This window comes from Scyliorhinus canicula, chromosome 13, assembly GCF_902713615.1.
Source record: "Scyliorhinus canicula chromosome 13, sScyCan1.1, whole genome shotgun sequence".
Classification (NCBI taxonomy): Eukaryota; Metazoa; Chordata; class Chondrichthyes; order Carcharhiniformes; family Scyliorhinidae; genus Scyliorhinus; species Scyliorhinus canicula.
In genome coordinates this window covers 94,145,955-94,165,268 of record NC_052158.1, presented here as the reverse complement: position 1 = coordinate 94,165,268, position 19,314 = coordinate 94,145,955, and the positions used below count along the sequence as shown (strand labels likewise).

General features: G+C 45.2%; 1 protein-coding gene across 2 annotated transcripts in view; it reads left to right on the top strand.

The window, feature by feature from the left end:
• si:dkeyp-97b10.3 (caspase recruitment domain-containing protein 8) overlaps nucleotides 1-19,314 on the top strand; it is a 136,279-nt gene that overhangs the window by 81,106 nt on the left and 35,859 nt on the right. Inside the window, exons 5-12 of one of the 2 annotated variants that reach the window (XM_038816246.1) lie at nucleotides 2,395-2,442; nucleotides 4,626-4,673; nucleotides 7,703-7,747; nucleotides 11,533-11,576; nucleotides 11,744-11,796; nucleotides 11,891-12,108; nucleotides 13,468-13,721; nucleotides 13,921-14,046. In XM_038816246.1, the coding sequence (XP_038672174.1) occupies nucleotides 2,395-2,442; nucleotides 4,626-4,673; nucleotides 7,703-7,747; nucleotides 11,533-11,576; nucleotides 11,744-11,796; nucleotides 11,891-12,108; nucleotides 13,468-13,721; nucleotides 13,921-14,046 (836 nt within the window). Of the gene's footprint in view, nucleotides 1-2,394; nucleotides 2,443-4,625; nucleotides 4,674-7,702; nucleotides 7,748-11,532; nucleotides 11,577-11,740; nucleotides 11,797-11,890; nucleotides 12,109-13,467; nucleotides 13,722-13,920; nucleotides 14,047-19,314 lie in introns of both variants that reach the window. The other variant, XM_038816245.1, reaches the window with a different exon arrangement.

The window sequence follows — 19,314 nt, the reverse complement described above, 5'->3', positions numbered from 1 at the left end:
GCGTCGGCCTGGGTTGCTGCCATGAGCGGCACCACTCCCTGCTCGTGGACGCGGTTCGACTCCTCTAACAGCGTCTGCAGAATCTAGAAGACAGCCCTCATCCCGTCATTGTGTCCCTGGGTTTCTTGATGCATCGGCTGTGCGGGTGGGTTGAGAAAGTCCAGAAACTCGGAAAACGTCTGGGAGCCAGCTGCATGCTGGGCCTGGCCTGGCCTCCGCCAGTCCGGGCCCGCGGCTGCTCCGACCTCCACCTGCAGTACCTGCTCAGCTGTGATGTGCGACCCAGACTGTGACCCAGGAGCCTCATCACTAAATAGGCCAACCGGGGTGAGTGTCTCTGGGATGGTGGATGGTGTGGGAGATAGCTGTGCCGCAAGCTCGAGGTTGTCTTGGGTTGACGCCTCCTCTATGTCATCGGCCCGCTGAGAGGCCGCAGGGCGTTCGCGGGCCATTTCTCTCTCCTGCTCTGTCGCCGCCCTCTGGGCGTCCTGCTCCACAGATTCGGTTGGGGAGGGCACCCTCTATTGTGCGGTCCTGGGTGAGGTGGGGGCAGATGCCTGTGTCCGCCTGGAGGCAGACGGCCCTGGTCGTTCGGCATCACGTCCTAGGGAAGAGAATGAAACGAGTTATTTAGATTCGCTCGGCCGGGCGCTGGACGGTCCCAGTGGGCGGGGTGTGAAGGGACAGAGGATGGGGGAGGTGTCCAAGTGGGCAGGGTGTGTGAAGGGCCAGAGGATAGGGGAGGTGTCCAAATGGGCAGGGTGTGTGAAGGTACAGAGGATGGGGGAGGTGTCCAAGTGGGCAGGGTGTGTGAAGGGACAGAGGATGGGGGAGGTGTCCAAATGGGCAGGGTGTGTGAAGGGACAGAGGATGGGGGAGGTGTTCCAGTGGACAGTGTGAAGGGACAGAGGATGGGGGAGGGGGGGTGTTTGTCATGCAGGGTTGTCTCACTTGTTGCAGCTCCGCCAACCTCGCATTGCGCGATCTCCCGGGTGGCAGATCCCCCAACAAGGTCCAGTGCCCTCTGTTCAAATGTGGTGTGGGGGTGCAGGATGGGCGAACCCCCTCCAGTCTTGTTCCGCTCACGGGTGTTGTGAGCGGTCTTGTCCTGTTGGGGGAGGGGGCATAGGTAGATCATTACAATACGGCAGGTATCAGCAGTCCGTTCAGATACTGGCACAGTTTGGGGGTCAAGTTGTAATAAGACCATTGCATCTCTCCACGGGGGCCAGAGCGCTGGGTCTGTGACTACTTTGTGAACCACCCTCAACTCACTCTGCCCCAATCCCCCTCCACCCCCCGTGCCAGGGGGCGGGGAGGTAGGTGATTAAGTAAAGGGGGGAGGGCTGGTTGTGACCCGGGGGCACCCTCTTGGCACTTACCCTGGCAGCCCTGGTGAGGTCATGCATCTTCTTCCGACATTGGTCTGCAGAGCGAGGGGTCTGCCCCACAGCACTGATGGCAGCAGCCACCTCACGCCAGGCCTGGCGCACCGCGCTGGCAGGGTGGCGATGCCCTCTACACGGGCAGATGATGCCCCTCCTCTGCTCGATTGATTCGAGCAGCGTCTCCACGTCAGCCTCAACGAATCGCGGGGCTGCTCTCCTGAGCTCCGACATCCTGGCCTAGTTTCTGTGCTCGCCCGCGCCTTTTTACGGCGTCGGGCGGCGTCACGTGGGCGTGTTTGTATCGTCGCCGCGTTCCGGCGTCATCGCGCACGTGATTGACGCGGCCCCGTTCCTAGCCCATTTCCCGGACGTGAATACCTCGGGAAATGGGCCGTGTCGGGCCGTCGCAAAAGTCGGCCGACTTCGCGGTTTTCCGCGGGTGCGGAGAATCGCGCCCATTGACTTTGGCAAGCCGGGAAGTTCCCGCTGGTGGATGTGGTTGTAAAATTCTGTCCTATGAATAAAACATACACAATTTCATGCAAAACAACCAACTGTTCCCCAAAAAATGTCTGAAATTTCTTGACTGGCTCACTCGTATTAGTACGTTAGAGTACTAATTAGTAGAGTTTTAAATAGTACGTGAAATATTACATTTTTTTATGTAAGCATGTATTTTGTGGTTAAATGTATAGTGATCCATGATATAAATGTTAATTGTCATTTAATTTTTACGTAACATTCTAAATGCCACTTAATAAGAACATGAAGGTTCCGACTTATCTGAGGCAGAATTAGATAATGTATGCCTGCTTTACATTGCGCTGTAATTTTGCACATTTTTTTTTCAACGTGTAAAACTGCAACAATTGCCATAAGCATTGTGAATATTTAATTGTGTATGGGAATATTACTCTGTAAATTAATCCTTCCTTGTTCGATCCTGTGAGTGTTTATTAATGATCAGAAAAGTAAAGCATTAACATGAGATACCTTTGTTGTTTAGACACTGATGAAAAAACTGCTACTGATGGGCAGCCAAATGATAAACCAGGTATTAACTATACAAATATATTTACTGCAGTATTTGTGTGAGGCAAGAATTGTATCATTTCCAACAAAATAGCTGAGCCATGATCGCTGTGACATTATGGGAAATGTACAGATGTCAAAGGGTTAATGTCATATCATAGTTAACCACTAGATGGAGCTAGATGCAGGCCTATATAATAATAATCCCTTATTGTCACAAGTAGGCTTCAATGAAGTTACTGTGTAAAGTCCCTAGTCACCACATTCTAGCGCTGTTCGGGAGGCCAGTACGGGAATTGAACCTGCGCTGCTGGCATTGTTCTGCATTACAAGTCAGCTATTTAGCCCACTCTGCTAAACCAGCCCTAAAGCAGTGACTCAGATCGCTGGGAAAGAGCTGGAGAGGAGAGCTAGACAGAACAATGATAGAGAGTTCCGTAGAGTATTAGATAGAGTGTTGAAACTAGCGTAGTTGAATATAGATTGTAGATTAGATAAATTGTAGATTAGATTATTGTTTACTTTAGGAGTAAGTGCTCAAGCTTAATTTAAGTAGTATAAATAAATGTTAGCTTTGTTTATGAACTTAGCTTCTGTGGTCTTCGTGAACACCACAACATTCATCCTGAGAACAAGAATCACAAAGAACACCACAATCGCCAAATGATTATCGCACACACATTAAATGAACATTGGCAACTTTGACAGCAGTATTATAGTGGCAAACATTTACCCAATGGCTTCCTTGGCTACAACTGTCAGGTCACATGGGCTTTAAACATCCCATAGTTTGGGTGAAGACGAGTGAATGGGGTTTTTCTTTTTGCACGGACAGCTACTGGGAGAGTGAAGGGATGTGTGATGTGCAGCCATCCACGCTCCAAAGTTTGCATAGTTTTGCCTTGCCTCCAGCGCAACTGCCCCTGATATTTCCCACTTGCCAATGTTTTATTTGCAGCTTTGGCTCTGCCCTCCCTAATCACACCATCAAATGCAGATTAATTGGATATTTATGCCATTGCTTTTTTGTTGTGCAGGAAAGGGCTGCCACATACAGCCCTTCATTGTTGTTCATTTTCTATAAAACATTGGGGCTGGTTTAGCTCACTCGGCTAAATCGCTGGCTTTTAAAGCAGACCAAGTAGGCCAGCAGCACGGTTGGATTCCCGTACCAGCCTCCTCGGACAGGCGCCGGAATGTGGCGACTAGGGGCTTTTTACAGTAACTTCATTGAAGCCTACTCGTGACAATAAGCCATTGTCAGACATTTCTGAGAGAGGTGGCAAAACACTACACAAATGCACGCCTTTCTTTTTAATCATCTTGTTAGGTGTGTTGTATTGGCTGATTAAATGTTATTGGTAAGTTACTTAAACCCCTTGACCTCTCTATAGTGTGATCTCAGTATTTAGCAAAAGGCAAAATTCAACAGGGTTAAATCTTCAGAAGGTTTCTCTCAATCATCCTCTAAAATAAAATGGTGTAAAAACTGCGCTTGCATTTTCTTTGGGTCCTCCATGGACCTTCCACTGAAGCTATAGCAGACAGAGGGAAGGACTGCTGCAGAAATTCATCTCCAACGTTGCTGTTGCTGTTGCATTCACTTAAAAAAAAACTTAATCTGATTATTCTCCTCCTATTGAATGCAATTTTAATTAAATAAATTTGGAATAAAAACCGAGCATCCTTAATGGAACTATGAACCGTTGGAATTTTGTAAAACATATCTGGCTCACCATTGTCCATCAGGGTCAGAAATCTGCTGTCTTGACCAGGTCTGGCCTATATGTGACTCCACAGTAATGTGGTTGACTGCATTCCGAAATGGTCTAGCAAGCCACCCAATTGGATTCAAGGAAGCCGTATGCAACCACATTCTCAAGGATAATTAGAAGTGGGTGATAAATGCTGGCCTCGCCAGCAATATCTCATCCCATGAATGAATTGAAGAACACAAATAAATTATATATTAATAAACACAAAATCTAAAGAACTGTGATAAAGAAATGGACCATTTGAAGCATCAACTTTGCCTCTTTCTCTCTCTCTTTCTGGAGAGAGAGAGCAATTTTTGCTTGAATTAAACAAATTGTATGCTAATTTTGAATATGAGGCAATGTTAAACGGACACTGGAGTTGTAGCCATTTATGCTGTTCGATTTAATGAATGTGTGACTGAAATCAGCTTTTCTAATAACGTTTCAGCTACAGACCAAGCTGCTGACGACCCCTACTTGCAAAGTCCAGCACCAGGTAATTGAAAATTTCACTCAGCTGCATTGAAGCCTACAAGTTCAATATGCAAAATGTGCATAACTGCAAAAACCCACTGACATTAAAATCAAGTAAAATTAAATGATAAAGCGCACAAAATTACAACTTTTAATAAATAAGTGGCTGCTTGTGAACTTCTTTCTGGATTCACCCACAACCTTGACATTTTATAACTGAAGCATCGGACAGCCAAATAGTTTGGTGAATGGTAAATTACGTAGAAGCTAAATGAGCATATCCACACCCAGTTTAGCTCTTTCCTTCTCTTATTTGAGGGTGACACGACCATGGTGAGGCCAGGTACATTTGATGTATGGTATTGTGCACAAAGAGGGTGGGAAATCATAAGTTGCTCAACTCACTTTCTATTTGTTCGGCAACTTAAATTCCCGACTTGCTTTTCTGCTGGTGACACTCTTGAATACAAAGCATAATTCTAAATTAGGTGGTGCCAGCCTGGCAATGCCAAGGTTCCCAGGTGCCAGGGGGTGCGCCAGGATACCACCCTGTCCTGACCCCGACCGCCCGGGGGGGTCTCTAATGGCCTGAGAGACCCCACCCAGGTGCCATTACGAATGGTCCACATTTGTGTGGACTAATATTAAACAGGGCCCTGGCGAGGTCTCCCAGCGCAGCCGTTGGATACCGGGCACCGGGTATATCCGGCATCTGGGTATTTGCCTCATTTAAATATTCAAATCTGGACCTCGCCCAGAGTGAAAGGTCCAGATCACACCGGTGGAGTGAGTCGCGTGACTTGCGATTGGCCTGGTGGCAGCCCGATTTTGGGCCCTCGCGTAATTCAAGCACATTGAATCGCGCCCTTGGAGTCAAAGACATGGCTGAGGTATAACTGAACACTTTAGATCAGGGGTGGGCAAACTACGGCCCGCGGGTCGCATGCGGCCCGCCAAAGGTATTTCTGCGGCCCACCAAGTCATTAAAAAAAAAAAAAAAAAAATTCTTTTTTAAATTTTTTTTTTTTTTTTTTTTTAAGGTTAATGCGGCTGTTGGGTTACTTACTGGTATAGGGTGGATACGTTGACTTGAGTAGGGTGATCATTGCTCGGCACAACGTCGAGGGCCGAAGGGCCTGTTCTGTGCTGTTCTATGTTCTATATGAGGCGCCCAGAATCATAACCGGGTGAAGTAATTATTTTACTTAATATACTATGCGGCCCTTTGTGAATTGTGAATTTCTGAATGTGGCCCTTGCACGGAAAAGTTTGCCCACCCCTGCTTTAGATCATTCTTCATTAAAGAGGGTACTCTCAATTCAGCACCACAGGAGAAAGTAGTAATAATATTGAATAGGATCAAAATAGTACTTAAAAGGTTGTTTGTCCTCAAAATAGAAAAGTCACCCAGTGGAGTGGCATTCTAGGTTACTCAGATAAATAAGGGTGGAAATTGCACAGGCCCTGGCCATAATCATTCAACTGCTCCTTAAAATAAAAGTGGTGCCAGAGGCCTGGAGGATTGAAAATGTCAATTACCCTGTTTAAAATCACAGAGAGAGATAAACTTGGCAACTACAAACTAGTCAGCAAAACACAGTGGTGGGGAAACCTTAGACCAGGGGTGGGCAAACATTTCCGTGCAAGGGCCACATTCAGAAATTCACAATTTTAAAGGGCCGCATGGTATATTAAGTAAAATAATTACTTCACCCGGTTATGATTCTGGGCGCCTCATATAGAACATAGAACAGTACAGCACAGAACAGGCCCTTCGGCCCTTGACGTTGTGCCGAGCAATGATCACCCTACTCAAGTCAACGTATCCACCCTATACCAGTAAGTAACCCAACAGCCCCCCCCCCCCCCCCCCATTAACCTTTAAAAAAAAATTATTTATTTTTTTTTATGACTTGGTGGGCTGCATAAAGGGGCCGTAGTTTGCCCACCCCTGCCTTAGACAATAATCTGGGACAAAATTAATTAGTATGCCTCAAAGTATGGGATTGTTAAAGGCAATTTGCATTTGCATTTGGCTAACTTGATCCAGTTTATTGATATAGTGGATTGAAGAGGATGTTCAAAGTCATGAATAGTAACACAAATTTCAGGTGATTGACAAAAGAACCAATGGCGACACGGAGAAACGTCTTTTACACAACGAGTCATTGTGATCTGGAATGTATTGCCTTTGAAAGTGGTTGAAGCAGATTCACCAACAGCATTCGCAAGAGAATTTAATAAATGCTTTTGGGGAAAAAATGCCGGACTATGGAGAAAGTGCAGGCAAGTGGGATTAATTAAGTAGTTCTACCAAAGAACCAGTACTGGCGTAATGGTCTCCTCCTGTGCTATAGCACTCTATGATTTACAACACCTGATCAAGGAGCATGTTGTACCTCCAGCAGTATCAGCAGAGGGTTCTAAGCCCAATTGGAATGTTCAGACTGTTGCTATAAAAACTTCCAATACACAAGAGGACGTTGTCAGGACAACGAGAATCCCAGATGACTCCTGCTGAAACACTGTAAAAGCCAAGCGCACTTACTTCTTCCCCAGGTTAAGAGTTTAAAAATCACACACAGTGCTTCAGCACTAAGACAAAGAACAGTAGGGGGCGAAAAAGAACAATAACATCACTCACATGGAGACGAAGTAGATTAATAATTGACCATGATACTCTTGAACTGTCTAGTGCTTTTTTTTGGATTGTATATAAGAAAGTAGCATCACAGTAAAAAGGCACAGATGTTACTTGAAGAACTGTATATGACCACTTTCTGAGGACCATACAACCCAAAGGGTTATTTTAAAAGACCAACAAGGATTTAGCTGAATATCTCTTGCAGGAGTAGCAAGGTATTACCGGTGTAGTTGGGAAGTGCCCTCTGGCATGTTCACATGTTAAAATACAATGGGGAAAATTGAGCTTTGCAATATATTGAGCTTGGGAATAATCGTTGGTGTCAAGATGGACAAAGTGGAAATGTTATGCTGTTACATATTATATAGGGAAGAAAATATTATTAAAGGCTACAATCTATTTTCCAGGAGCCTGCAGCACTGAAGAGACAACAATAAATCCACCAGATGCAGGTCAATTTATTTTAAAATTGATTAACAATTAATAATGTCTAGAATCTTTTTTAAATTCTCTTCGGAAAACTTGTTTTAAATGGTGATCAGAATTATCACATTGTACGGTAATCTTTTAGATGCATTCTCATATTTACAACTAATACGATTATTTTCACATAATTTAATATAGTACAACAGAGAACATATTGACCAACTATACTACCTACATTTTAAAATATTTCACTTTGTATCTTTAACATCTAGACTACTGTGATATTGATATGTTTCTATTCTAAATGGTTAGCATTCTAGTAGGTTTTTTTGCTGCATGCAGACAATAGTTTGAAGTACTGGTGAGCTGAAGGTGGGAAGTGCGTTGACTTAAGCGGATGGGATGGCGACGTAACTGAACCCTGCTGCCTTTCCGTCCCCATCAGAATTAATTTCCTGGCAGTGAGGCCTATGGTCGACCTCACCGCCCCACCGCCAATTGAGGCCCTCAAGTAACCAATTATTAACCACTGAAGGACAGGGCAGCACGGTGGCACAGTGGTTAGCATTGCTGCCTGATGAACCATCAATCGAACGCGAGATGAGTTGCTGTTCAAAAGTCAGGCTTTAATAAGCTCGAAGTTAGCCCTGCGGTCGACTACAGTAAATGGACGTCTGCCGGGCGTTCTGGGTATTTATACCTCGCTCTGGAGGCGTGGTTAACTCAGCCTCTCGACCAATCGGAGAGCCGTCACATGACTAGTTTCAACCAATCGGTCAAGAGGCACATGACCGACCAGGGCACATGGTAAGCCAGTGTTCTGCACCAATGGCAGACAGCAATGCAAATCATACCACCACACTGCCTGAGGCGCTGAGGACCCGGGTTGGAATCCCGGCCCTGGGTCACTGTCCGTGTGGAGTTTGCACATTCTCCCCGTGTCTGCGTGGGTTTCACCCCCACAACCCAGAGATGTGCAGGATAGGTGGATTGGCCATGCTAAATTGCCCCTTAATTGGAAAAAAATAATTGGGTAATCTAAATTTATTTTAAAAAACACTGAAGGACCTCATCCCACCGCTGTTGGGATTAACCCAGTGGTGGGCCTTTTACTGTGCGGGGCGGGTAACAGGTGACCTCTGCGGGCCGCTTGTCATGTCGGGTGGGGGTGTGGGACAGCAGCCTCCCCGATGGCACTGCTGAGGGCAAGAGCTGCCAACCTCTGATATCATTATCCACAGAATTAATGTGCTTTCATTTGAATATTTTGACCTATGGTTTCTTTCAACAAGAATATTGGATGAATGAGAGTAACTGCAGGTAAATAATCTCATTAAATGGTTCTAAACATGTTGTTGTTTTTCAAGCTCCACTTTGTAATCTTCAACAATGGAAGCGCATGTCTTAAAATTTTATCCATTTCCCTCTGACATTCTAATCAGTGTTTGGAATTGGCACATTTAATTACTTCCCCATCCAGTTTCCTGGTTTTCTAGTTTGAAGAAGAACAATGCGATAGATTCTTCCCAAGATGCTAGGTAGTTGTATTTCTTTCTGAGTATTGTGTAATGTGATTGGGTACAGTTTAACACATCCTTCTCCTACTTTATCTGAAATGGTCAGTTTTCGTGGTCAAGCTCGGGATATTGAGTGTCACCAACCTGTTTGACTGTGGTAGCATTCACAGTTAAGCTGACACCGGCAATTGGCGGTATAATACATCAATTTAAGCATTGATATAAAATTAAATATCGGGCATAGATGAATGGCAATCAGCTGTCTACATTTGATTGTTTCTTTCCTCTGGTATTTGTACATACAATATTGTGATTATATTGTGAGAAGCTGCTCAACTGTAGGTCCTGGTCCTATTTGGAAATTGCTGTTGCATATTTTATAAGCATGTGCAGGCAGTTTGTGTTTGTCTGGCACCTTTTTGTGTTGTTTGATAACAGCTTTCACTGGTTTGCGGATTTCCGTGTGCATTCCAAAGATAAGAATAATAACCTTGCAGTGATTTAAGTGACAAAGTGAATAATACCCTGCTACACTTAAGACAGCGATGGTGCTGTGTCAGAAATGTATCGAAGAGTTCAAGTTTTAAAGAGGTGGAGGAATTCAAAACATTACTACGGATATACCCTTCCTGCCTAAACTGAGTTCGTTGGGAAGTTATTCCAGCATTTTCTGACAGGTGTTACATATTCTTGTTAACTTGCTTTTAACTTGATTTGCTTTTTCACAGAAGCTCTCATGACATCACTGGTTTTAAAACTTCTGTCCTTGTACATTCTGCAATAAAGAATGCTCAAGAGGAAAGATATGGCCGCGATTCTCCGCAACCACGATGGGTGGGAGAATAGCGAGAGGTGTGGGAGCGGACCTCCCGCTATTCTCCCACCCCCCCCCCCCCCCCCCCCCCCCCCCCCCCCCCCCCCCCCCCCCCAAATGGCTTGTCTGGTTTTCCGACACGCCGCTCGGAGAAACGGCGGCCCGCGATTCTCCGACCCGGATGGGCCGAGCGGCCTGCCTTTCCCGACCTGTTCATGACGGCGGCAACCACACCTGGTCGCTGCCGTCGTGAACATTGCGCGCCAGGTAAGTGTGGGGCCTAGGGGGGCGGATCGGGGATCGAGCACCACAACTGTGCTCGGGAGGGGACAGGCCCGCGATCGGTGCCCACCGATCGTCGGGCCGGCATCTCAATGGGACGCACTCTTTCCCCTCCGCCGCCCCGCAAGATCAAGCCGCCACGTCTTGCGGGGCGGCTGAGGGGAAAGACGGCAACTGCGCATGCGCGGGTTTGAGCTGTCCAACCCGCGCATGCGCGGCTGACGTCATTAGGCGCCGCCGCTGTGTCATTATTGGCGTGCCGGGCCTTGAAGCCAGGGACAAAGCCCGGCCGCCGAGTTTCCCGGAATGGCCCTCCTATCCCCCCGGGGAGGGGAGAATAGGGGGCCGGGAGAGGCTTCCGACGCCGTCGTGAACCTCTCCAGGTTTCATGGTGGCGTCGGGCCTTGCGGAGAATTCCGCCCATGTTTTCTGCACTTTGTTCCTCTGCCTAGTGCTCCTACCCACCCCACCCCAACCAATGCAATACCTAGCACTTAAAGTGTCTTCACTGGCTGCTGCCTCTTTACAATGAGGCTGTCGTGCCTGTGGCAGATGTGCATGAAGTGCTGGTAAATTATGTAAATAGTCAGATTACACCTTAACTCGCAGGATTAACTCATTTGTGCACAGGGGCACCTGGCGGTTTACATTATAAGCCTCACGGCGGCTGTTGAATTGTAAAGCTGCCAGTATGCAGTAACCATGCTGATTACCCGCAGTCTCATTCCAAGCACTCACACCATGATGAATGGGGTTCTTGATAGAAGCCTTCATGGGCATAGAGGGCTTGGATCTCAGAACATTTCTCTCGTGGACACAGGATTTAGAGGCTGGGTGAGGCAGTTTAAAGTTATGTTTTTCAAAGGAAAACAAGAAATGTAGACATCTCTTTAGTAAGAGAGTGGTAGAATTGTAGAGCAGATCACAAGTCAGAACAGAGGAGCATGGCAGGTCTTAATAAAGCATTAGATTAATTCCTATCAGGGAACAGGGTTGTTAGTACTGGAATCGCAATAAACAACCTGGTGTGAAGTTTGTAAAGGGAAATTAGATGGGCAAGTACTCTTATATCTGAGACATTACCATGGTAACGTAAGAAAAGTAATAGTTTAACCTTTCATTTAATTAAAACTGTATCACAAATCTTTAGAACCTGTCACTTTGAATTTTGTTTTAACAATAAATCTTTCTCTCACAGATTTATACGTCAAGCCATCATGTCCTCGTTGTAACTGTCAGACGGTGAGAAACTTTATTTTTAATCATTTCTAATATAAATATATTTTAGGTGATTTAGCAGGCTAGAAATAATGAGGTACAAAGTAAATTGGGGTATAAATGTAATAAGGACAGGCAGACATCTGAAATATTGCAGTCAATTCCAATAAAACTTCTCTTTTAAATAGCAGAATCACAATTTTGAACAAGTAACACCGAGAAAGATCTCAAAGGAACGTTTTTGGTCGGTATTTTTCATTTGCTTTGTAAACCTAATTCGTATACAGGTCTGTCTCAAGGCAATTATAATTAATTTTTAAAATCTTTTTAATACACAGTTTGAAGTTGGATCATGAAGGAAGCTATCAGTGTGTTGCTACTGGTCTAGTCTTTGAAGTGACAGACAAAGTTGACATAATTTACTCAGTTCTGTCTTGGTATAAATATGCCGCATTTCTGAAGAAAAAATGGAAACTTTGCGGCCCACTTTTTGATGTGAAGAGTGATCCAGCCTTACTAAAGAGAATTAACTTCCCTCATTCCCTCTGCTTGGCAGGTGAGGTCTTTTCTTTTGCACATAATTGTACCCTTGTAATTTTATTGCCTTTTGAACATGCTCCTTTTATTGTTGGTCTTCACACCATCCTCCACTAGGTGGCACAATAAACTCAGTTACATTCCATATATATTCGATACTCAGACAACAGCAGATCACAATTCGTGTGCGTGTGCGCGCTCATTGTCCTCATTAGTTTCTTTTGTTATTGTCAGTTGGACTTATTTTAAAACAACTTTATTTTATTTTTCTTTCCTCACTCCATAAAGAAAGATAATTTTGTATTTTTCTCTCCTTTAAGTTCCCTGTACAGTTCTTTGATAAGGAGATCAAACCTGTGGCCTGTTCTTAAGATCTCTTAAAGCACAGGGGCTGGATTCTCCATTATTGGGACTGTGTCCTCACGCTAGCGTCAAAACGGTAGAGTTTTAATCCAGAAAACCTTGGATCAAAGGGGCATGAATTCCCAGCCCTGCAGGGACCAGCAGGGACTCCGAGTAGATCTCGCAACTTTTGCTGCGAAGACGGGCCCCGGCACTCCCGGTCGGAGTCTGCCCATGCGCACGGTGGCAGCTTCCAGCAGCCACGCCGTGCTGCACGACGGACCGCGGGGGCTAGACCCAAAAAAAGAGAGCTCCCGATCAGCTGCGCGCCCGACCCTCAACTCCTGCACAAGCATTCCCTGGCCACCTATAATGCACCCCTTGCCGCCGATCGCCCGTCCTTGACCAGGGCAGCCCCCGACTGAGTCCGCAAACGCCACGTGAGTATCCCGACCAGCACATTAGCTCCACGCCATTGGGGCTTCGGCCGGTCGGGGGCGGAGAATGGCTGAGCAAGCCTCTGGCAATGGCCCCAGGTAGGTCCCAGGCGGCGCGGCGTACTCCCCGAGATCAGGGCCCGCAGAATCGGTGAACCGGCGCCAGTCCTGATTTCTTGCAGGAACATGGATTCTCCGCCTCTGCGCCGGTCGCGATTTCGGCACAAGGGTGCGGAGAACCCCGCCCCTGAAGCTCGGAAGGATCTCAACTTGGTATTACATCTAATTGTCACATGGAGTCACTTTATTAGAGCCGATGTCAGCACTACATTCGCAAGTGGGCTGATTTAGCTCAGTTGGCTGGACACCTGATTTACAGCCCACAGGGAGGCTAACCGCGTGGGTTCAATTTCCGTACTGGCTGAAGTTATTCATTAAGGACACCTTGCCCCTCGCTGTGGGAGTGGTGATCCTTGTGTTAAATCAGTCAGCTCACCCCACAAAGGGGAAAGCGGCTTATGGTTACTATGGCAACTTTTAACTATATTCACAAAATAAGCAAATGTGTTATCTTTACAAATTTGTGTCCCATCCTACAGATCATTCGCCTAATTTACAATTTGGAATTTTACACATAAAGAACAAGGAATCTGAAATAGAGCCAAGCGCTGACCATTCAACAACACATGTTCAATGGAGCGTGAGTTCCTTGTCACCTGTTGGGCCAATCTTTCAGACCACCTCTGAAGACGTTCAACATCACGGCGTTGTGCTGATTTACAAAGTCATTAACAACCACCAGTCCTTATTATTTCATGTATATATGGCAACAAACAATGACTCTGTTATTAAGGTACAAACTATTCTATCTGTACTCATTAAGATTACAGTGATGGTTTATTTTCTTGTCATAGTTGCACCTGATGATACGCTCCGATTATTATTTTCTTTGTGTTTGAATAGATTGTTCAGCTGATTGTTGGTGCAAAAGAAATGTTAATTTAGAAAAAAGTCAGATTTCCACATGAATGTATGCGCTTGTTCATTTTCAGGACATTACAAAGGCTGAAAAACAGAAATCTGTAAAAATTGTTAAACCTACCCCGTGCCACAAAAAGCTGATTATTGGAAAAACATATCGACTTCTGAGTGACCCACAAGCTGAGATAATTCCAGGGGTATGTTGGAATAAACAATTGTTGATTTATTTCTGCTGCCGTGCATGTAAAGCTTTCTATTTCTATCTATATTTTACAAATAAGCTGAAAAAACACTGCAAGGTGATGATACTTTCCAGAATTAGAAGCTTAAAAAAAAGCCACAATCCTTGTAATTTTATATCATCCTAAAAATCCTCTTGGACCTGATAAGCTGCAGCTGACTCTTGGAATCTACTAAATATGGTGGGACCCAAGTGGGACTTACCTATCTAAATGAACCATACAGTCCAATGTTTGCAGTGGTTGTAACAATACTAATTTTTAAAGTGCTGCAGTTTTGGAAAAGTACTATCTTGCTTTGGCAAATGAGGTAGAAAGAATTAAAAGAACATAATTTTTGTTACCTCAGGATATCGCAAAGCTTTTCATAGAAAAAGTATTACTTGTGAAGTGTGGTGATTGTACGTTAGGGAAGCGTGGCAGCTATTTTGAAATCAGCGAGGTCCTGCAAACAACAGTGAGATAAATGACCAAATAAACTTTTCTAGTGTCTTTGGGTAAGGAATAATATTTACCAGGACACCAAGAGTGCCCTGCTCTTCTCTGAAGAGTGATGTGAGATCTTCAATGGCCATAGGTGGGGCAGATAGAGCATCAGTGCCTCTGCAAGTGCCACAGTCCCTGTGTGTTGAACTGGACTGTCAGCCTGGAGAATATGCTTAGGTCCTGGATCCATAACCATTTGGTTTGGAAATGAGAGTGCTACCACTGAGCACAGTTGATTGCAGATAATCCATCAGCATTATGGACATTAGACAGTTTATATTTGGTAATGTACAAGCAAAGATCAATATTTTTGAAGGTTATAAAAACCATCACTTTCCTCTATAATTAGATATTATGTGAAGCTCATAAATGGGCCAACATTTTAAGAATGAGTCGTGGCGATTTGCAACGTGTTGCAAGTGCTAACCTGCATTGCTTTCTTCAGACCTTGTATTTAAAATGCCCTTGAGCATTTGTCTTTCATTTTCCTTGATGGTTTATCATTTTGCCAACCTAATTCATTTACCTATTCCCATTCCAACCTTCCTTTTTCTGGTGTCTGCACGTTAGAAATTCCATTTATTTCCCCCCCCCCCCCCCCCCCCCCCAGTCATTATATAAATGCATCTTTTTCATTCCTTGAGCTGGAAAATATAAAAAGCCAAAGAGAAAGCTTTCTTGCATCCCTTAAATCCTCTCCACCACTGCTGCCGACGAGAGAGGGGAAAGAGTTACGAATCGCTCCTTCTCGGCACACTGATCTTAGGTCAGTTTTGAATGAGTTAAGGCCTTGCCCATCGTTACTTTAAGTTCACCAGCCACTGAAGACTGGAATTACAACCACTGATCTTACAGGCCAAACTCTCAACTTCTTTGTATGAGATTCCTCTGCCTGTGTTCTTCATCGAAACATGAGGGTGAACTTGGGTGAAGTGGCAAAACAGGTGGTAACGCACCAACGTGCTGTGTAACGCAAGACACCAGTGATTCAGCCCGCTCTGCACTTCTTCCTCCATCCAACTGCACCCCCATTCATTTGTTCATTTTCTTGTAATGCCCTCAGAAAAAGAAGCATGTCTCAGAACAGTGCAGAAATCTGTCTGCTAACATTCCCAGTATTAATTTCTAACCTGAGCATCAAATCCAGCCTGTTGATAATGAGGAAGCGAATTTCACAGGTTTGGTGGTGCATTGGGTAGCTTCCTTGACCCTGAGCCAGATGCTCTGAGTTTGGGTCCCACTCCAGGACCTGATGACCAAGGAAGGTACAGTCAAACCGGTTGAGGGTGTCAACCTGTAAATCCTTCCAAACAAGCCAAATGGCTGGCGGTAAGAGGGGGACGGTCTCCTGGTCAGTCATGCTTGATGTACGGGGGCGTCCTGACGACAGACTAGTGACCTGTTGCAGGGATTACTTGCTATGGAAACAGACAAAAGTCTGTTTTTATGCACCGTTAGGTACAGGAAGAGAATAGGTGGAAATATCCCACTCCATCCCTGATAACAGGTATTGCACTTTATATTGAAGTGCCCACTCTGTCGCTTTACCTTTTAGGGCGATGTGATGTGCTCATTTTAAGAGTAACCCTGATTATTTGCTGAGAAGCCCAAAAGTCAAGGGCTGGGAATCTGGGATCTGGGATCACCACGCTAATGCTGCCAGCGGGACAAGAGAATACGCCAGCGTGAGCAGACAGAGAGTTCCGGCCAAGTTGTTTCTTTTTATTCTTTACCCTGGAATCTTGCAGGGTTTTGTATCTCTTCACAGATACACCGTTTGAAATGTACTCAAGCACTCCGCGGATCCTCTTGCTTCATTATTTTGCCTTGATTTTCTTTGTATACGCAAATGCTTATCTGTGAGCTCTGTGTAGCTTCATATCAAAATATCCCTTCATACTTGTTTCAAACGTCATCTATTTGATATACCCAGTTCTGTCATATTGAATTGCCTCAAGTATGAAGTATTTCAGCCGACACAACATACTCAGTTGTTTGCTACTTCAGTCTTTATGTTTCTAAAGAAATGTCTGCTTTTTCCTAAGGGATCTTTGCTTTTCACCCCTTGCGGTGCACTGGATCAGGATGTGCTTTTTCAGATATCTCTGGCAGAGGTCACAGTTCTTATGCGGCAAAGCCCTGTTCTGAGTTCTGAGTGGTTTAACCGGATTAGTTTTATTCTGACTTTGCCCTGTCGAAGCTGTTGCACAATTGCGTAGCAAGTGAACTTGAAATGAAAATCGCTTATTGTCACGAGTAGGGGCCTCACGGTAGAATGGTGGTTAGCATCAATGCTTCACAGCTCCAGGGTCCCAGGTTCGATTCCCGGCTGGGTCACTGTCTGTGTGGAGTCTGCACGTCCTCCCCGTGTGTGCGTGGGTTTCCTCCGGGTGCTCCGGTTTCCTCCCACAGTCCAAAGATGTGCGGGTTAGGTGGATTGGCCATGCTAAATTGCCCGTAGTGTAAGGTTAATGGGGGGATTGTTGGGTTACGGGTATACGGGTTACGTGGGTTTAAGTAGGGTGATCATTGCTCGGCACAACATCGAGGGCCGAAGGGCCTGTTCTGTGCTGTACTGTTCTATGTTCTAGACTTCAATGAAGTTACTGTGAAAAGCCCCTAGTCGCCACATTCTGGCGCCTGTTCGGGGAGGCTGTTATGGGAATTGAACCGTGCTGCTTGCCTGCTTGGCCTGCTTTAAAAGCTAGCGATTTAGCCCAGTGTGCTAAACAGCCCCATCTCAACTTCTATCAACCTTGGCCTTAAATGTACGACTTGAGCATCCTGAACCCTCTGGATATAAACTGCCTGTGGTTCACAATCCTCTGAGTAAAAAAGGTTCCCCTGGGGGGGGGGGGGGGGGGTTGATTATGTTTGCTTATTTTATTTAAATTTGATTTATTTAATTTTAATTTATGGTTAAGTTCTCTTGTTTGGGGGGGGGGGGGAGTGTGATACATGTGATGTTACGGTATGGGGGGAATTGTGGGTGTTATGGGGCTGTTAGTTGCATATTAATGCTTTTTGCTATACTTGTTGTTATATTTTTATATTTTCTGTAAAACATTCCAATAAAAATTATTTTAAAAAAAAAGGTTCCCCTCATTAAGGTGCGAAATGTTCATTCCCTTATCCTGAAACTGTTCCTTCTATGTCGAGCTCTCCAGCTAGGGGAAACAATCTCTCAACTTCTCCCGTGTCTAGTCCTATCTCGGTCTTACATGATTCAATGTGATTATCTATTGTCCTCCAAAATTCCAGAGGGTATAGGCCCAATCTTTCTGCATAAGACAACCCTTTCATCCCAGGAATCAACCTAGTGAACCTTTGTTGTATCCTCTCTCAGCAAAGTGTGATGGACGAAGACCTCGCCCATATAATATTTGTATACTTTTTTATAGGGATATGCTCATTGCTATGTCACAAACTTTCAAACTGGAATCTATGGCTGTCTATGACCAAAAGCAAAAGGAGCTACGTTGTGGCTGGAATTCTCCAGTCATTGCGATTCACTTTTCCAGCCGGCACCGCACCGATGCCCACGAGGTTCCCAGTGGCATCAGGTGGTTACAATGGGAAACCTCATTGACATGCGGCGGGAAAATAGAATCCCGCCACCAGCGAATGACGCACAGCCGGGAAACACGCGGCTGAGGAATTGGAGAATCCCACCTGTAGTATCTGAGAAATTTGCACCTTGTTATCCCTGAATAGACACTAACAATCCTCCTGTGGGATGCCTAGACCAAATTCAAAGGGAGGAATGCAAAAGCCATTTTCATTTCATAGCCCAAGCTGGCCAACTGGAATCTGCTTGTCTGCTAAGACAAAGGGTGCGATCCAGCGGCCACGCTGCGTCTGAAAAGCAGCTCGCCGCAGCGCAGCATGGCCGCTGAATACCGGGAGATTCGACTTCCGGGATCTACCTCGCTCGCACGCCTCATGAGATCTAATGCGATCTTGCGAGACGTTGTGATATAATTCCCGCCCATTGCAGGATGTATCCGATGGTGGGGGAGTCCAGAATCAGGGGGCACAGTCTGAGGATACGGGGTAGACCATTTAAGACAGAGATGAGAAGAAATATCTTCACCCAGAGAGTGGTAAGCCCGTGGAATTCGCTACCACAGAAAGTTAAGGCCAAAACATTGTATGTTTTCAAGGAGTAGTTAAATATAGCTCCTGGTGCAAAAGTGATCAAAGGATATGGGGGGGGGGGGGGCTACCGAGTCGTGATCATAATAGTGGAGCAGGCTCAAAGGGCTGAATGGCCTCCATCTGTACCTATATTTTATGTTTCTATGTTGTTGGGTGGAGATTGTTTTTATAATTGCCCTGTAATTAGTTTTATCCATTTGTAAACATATCATACAACTCCTGTTGAAACAGGAGCTACAATGTAAGACAAAATTACATATTCAATCGTGTCTGCAATGTTAAAGTTAATATTGGGGTCTTGGATTCAATTAAAATGGTAAAACGTGTAGAGGTTATGCTGTAACAGAGTCATTACCATGCTATGATGGCTAACACTGCATAGTACAGTAATGGAATTTTTGGAGCCACATATCATTTTTCCCTCCATTGTAGCTGAACATGAGAACCAGAGCCATAACCACATTATGCAATTTCTGATGCTACCTTATTCCTGGGTAGATGGTGGAGAGACCCTAACTTGTTTGCTTTGTATTTGTCCAAAAAATTGTTGCTATCATCTTTTTTTAGATTAAGACCCTTGGG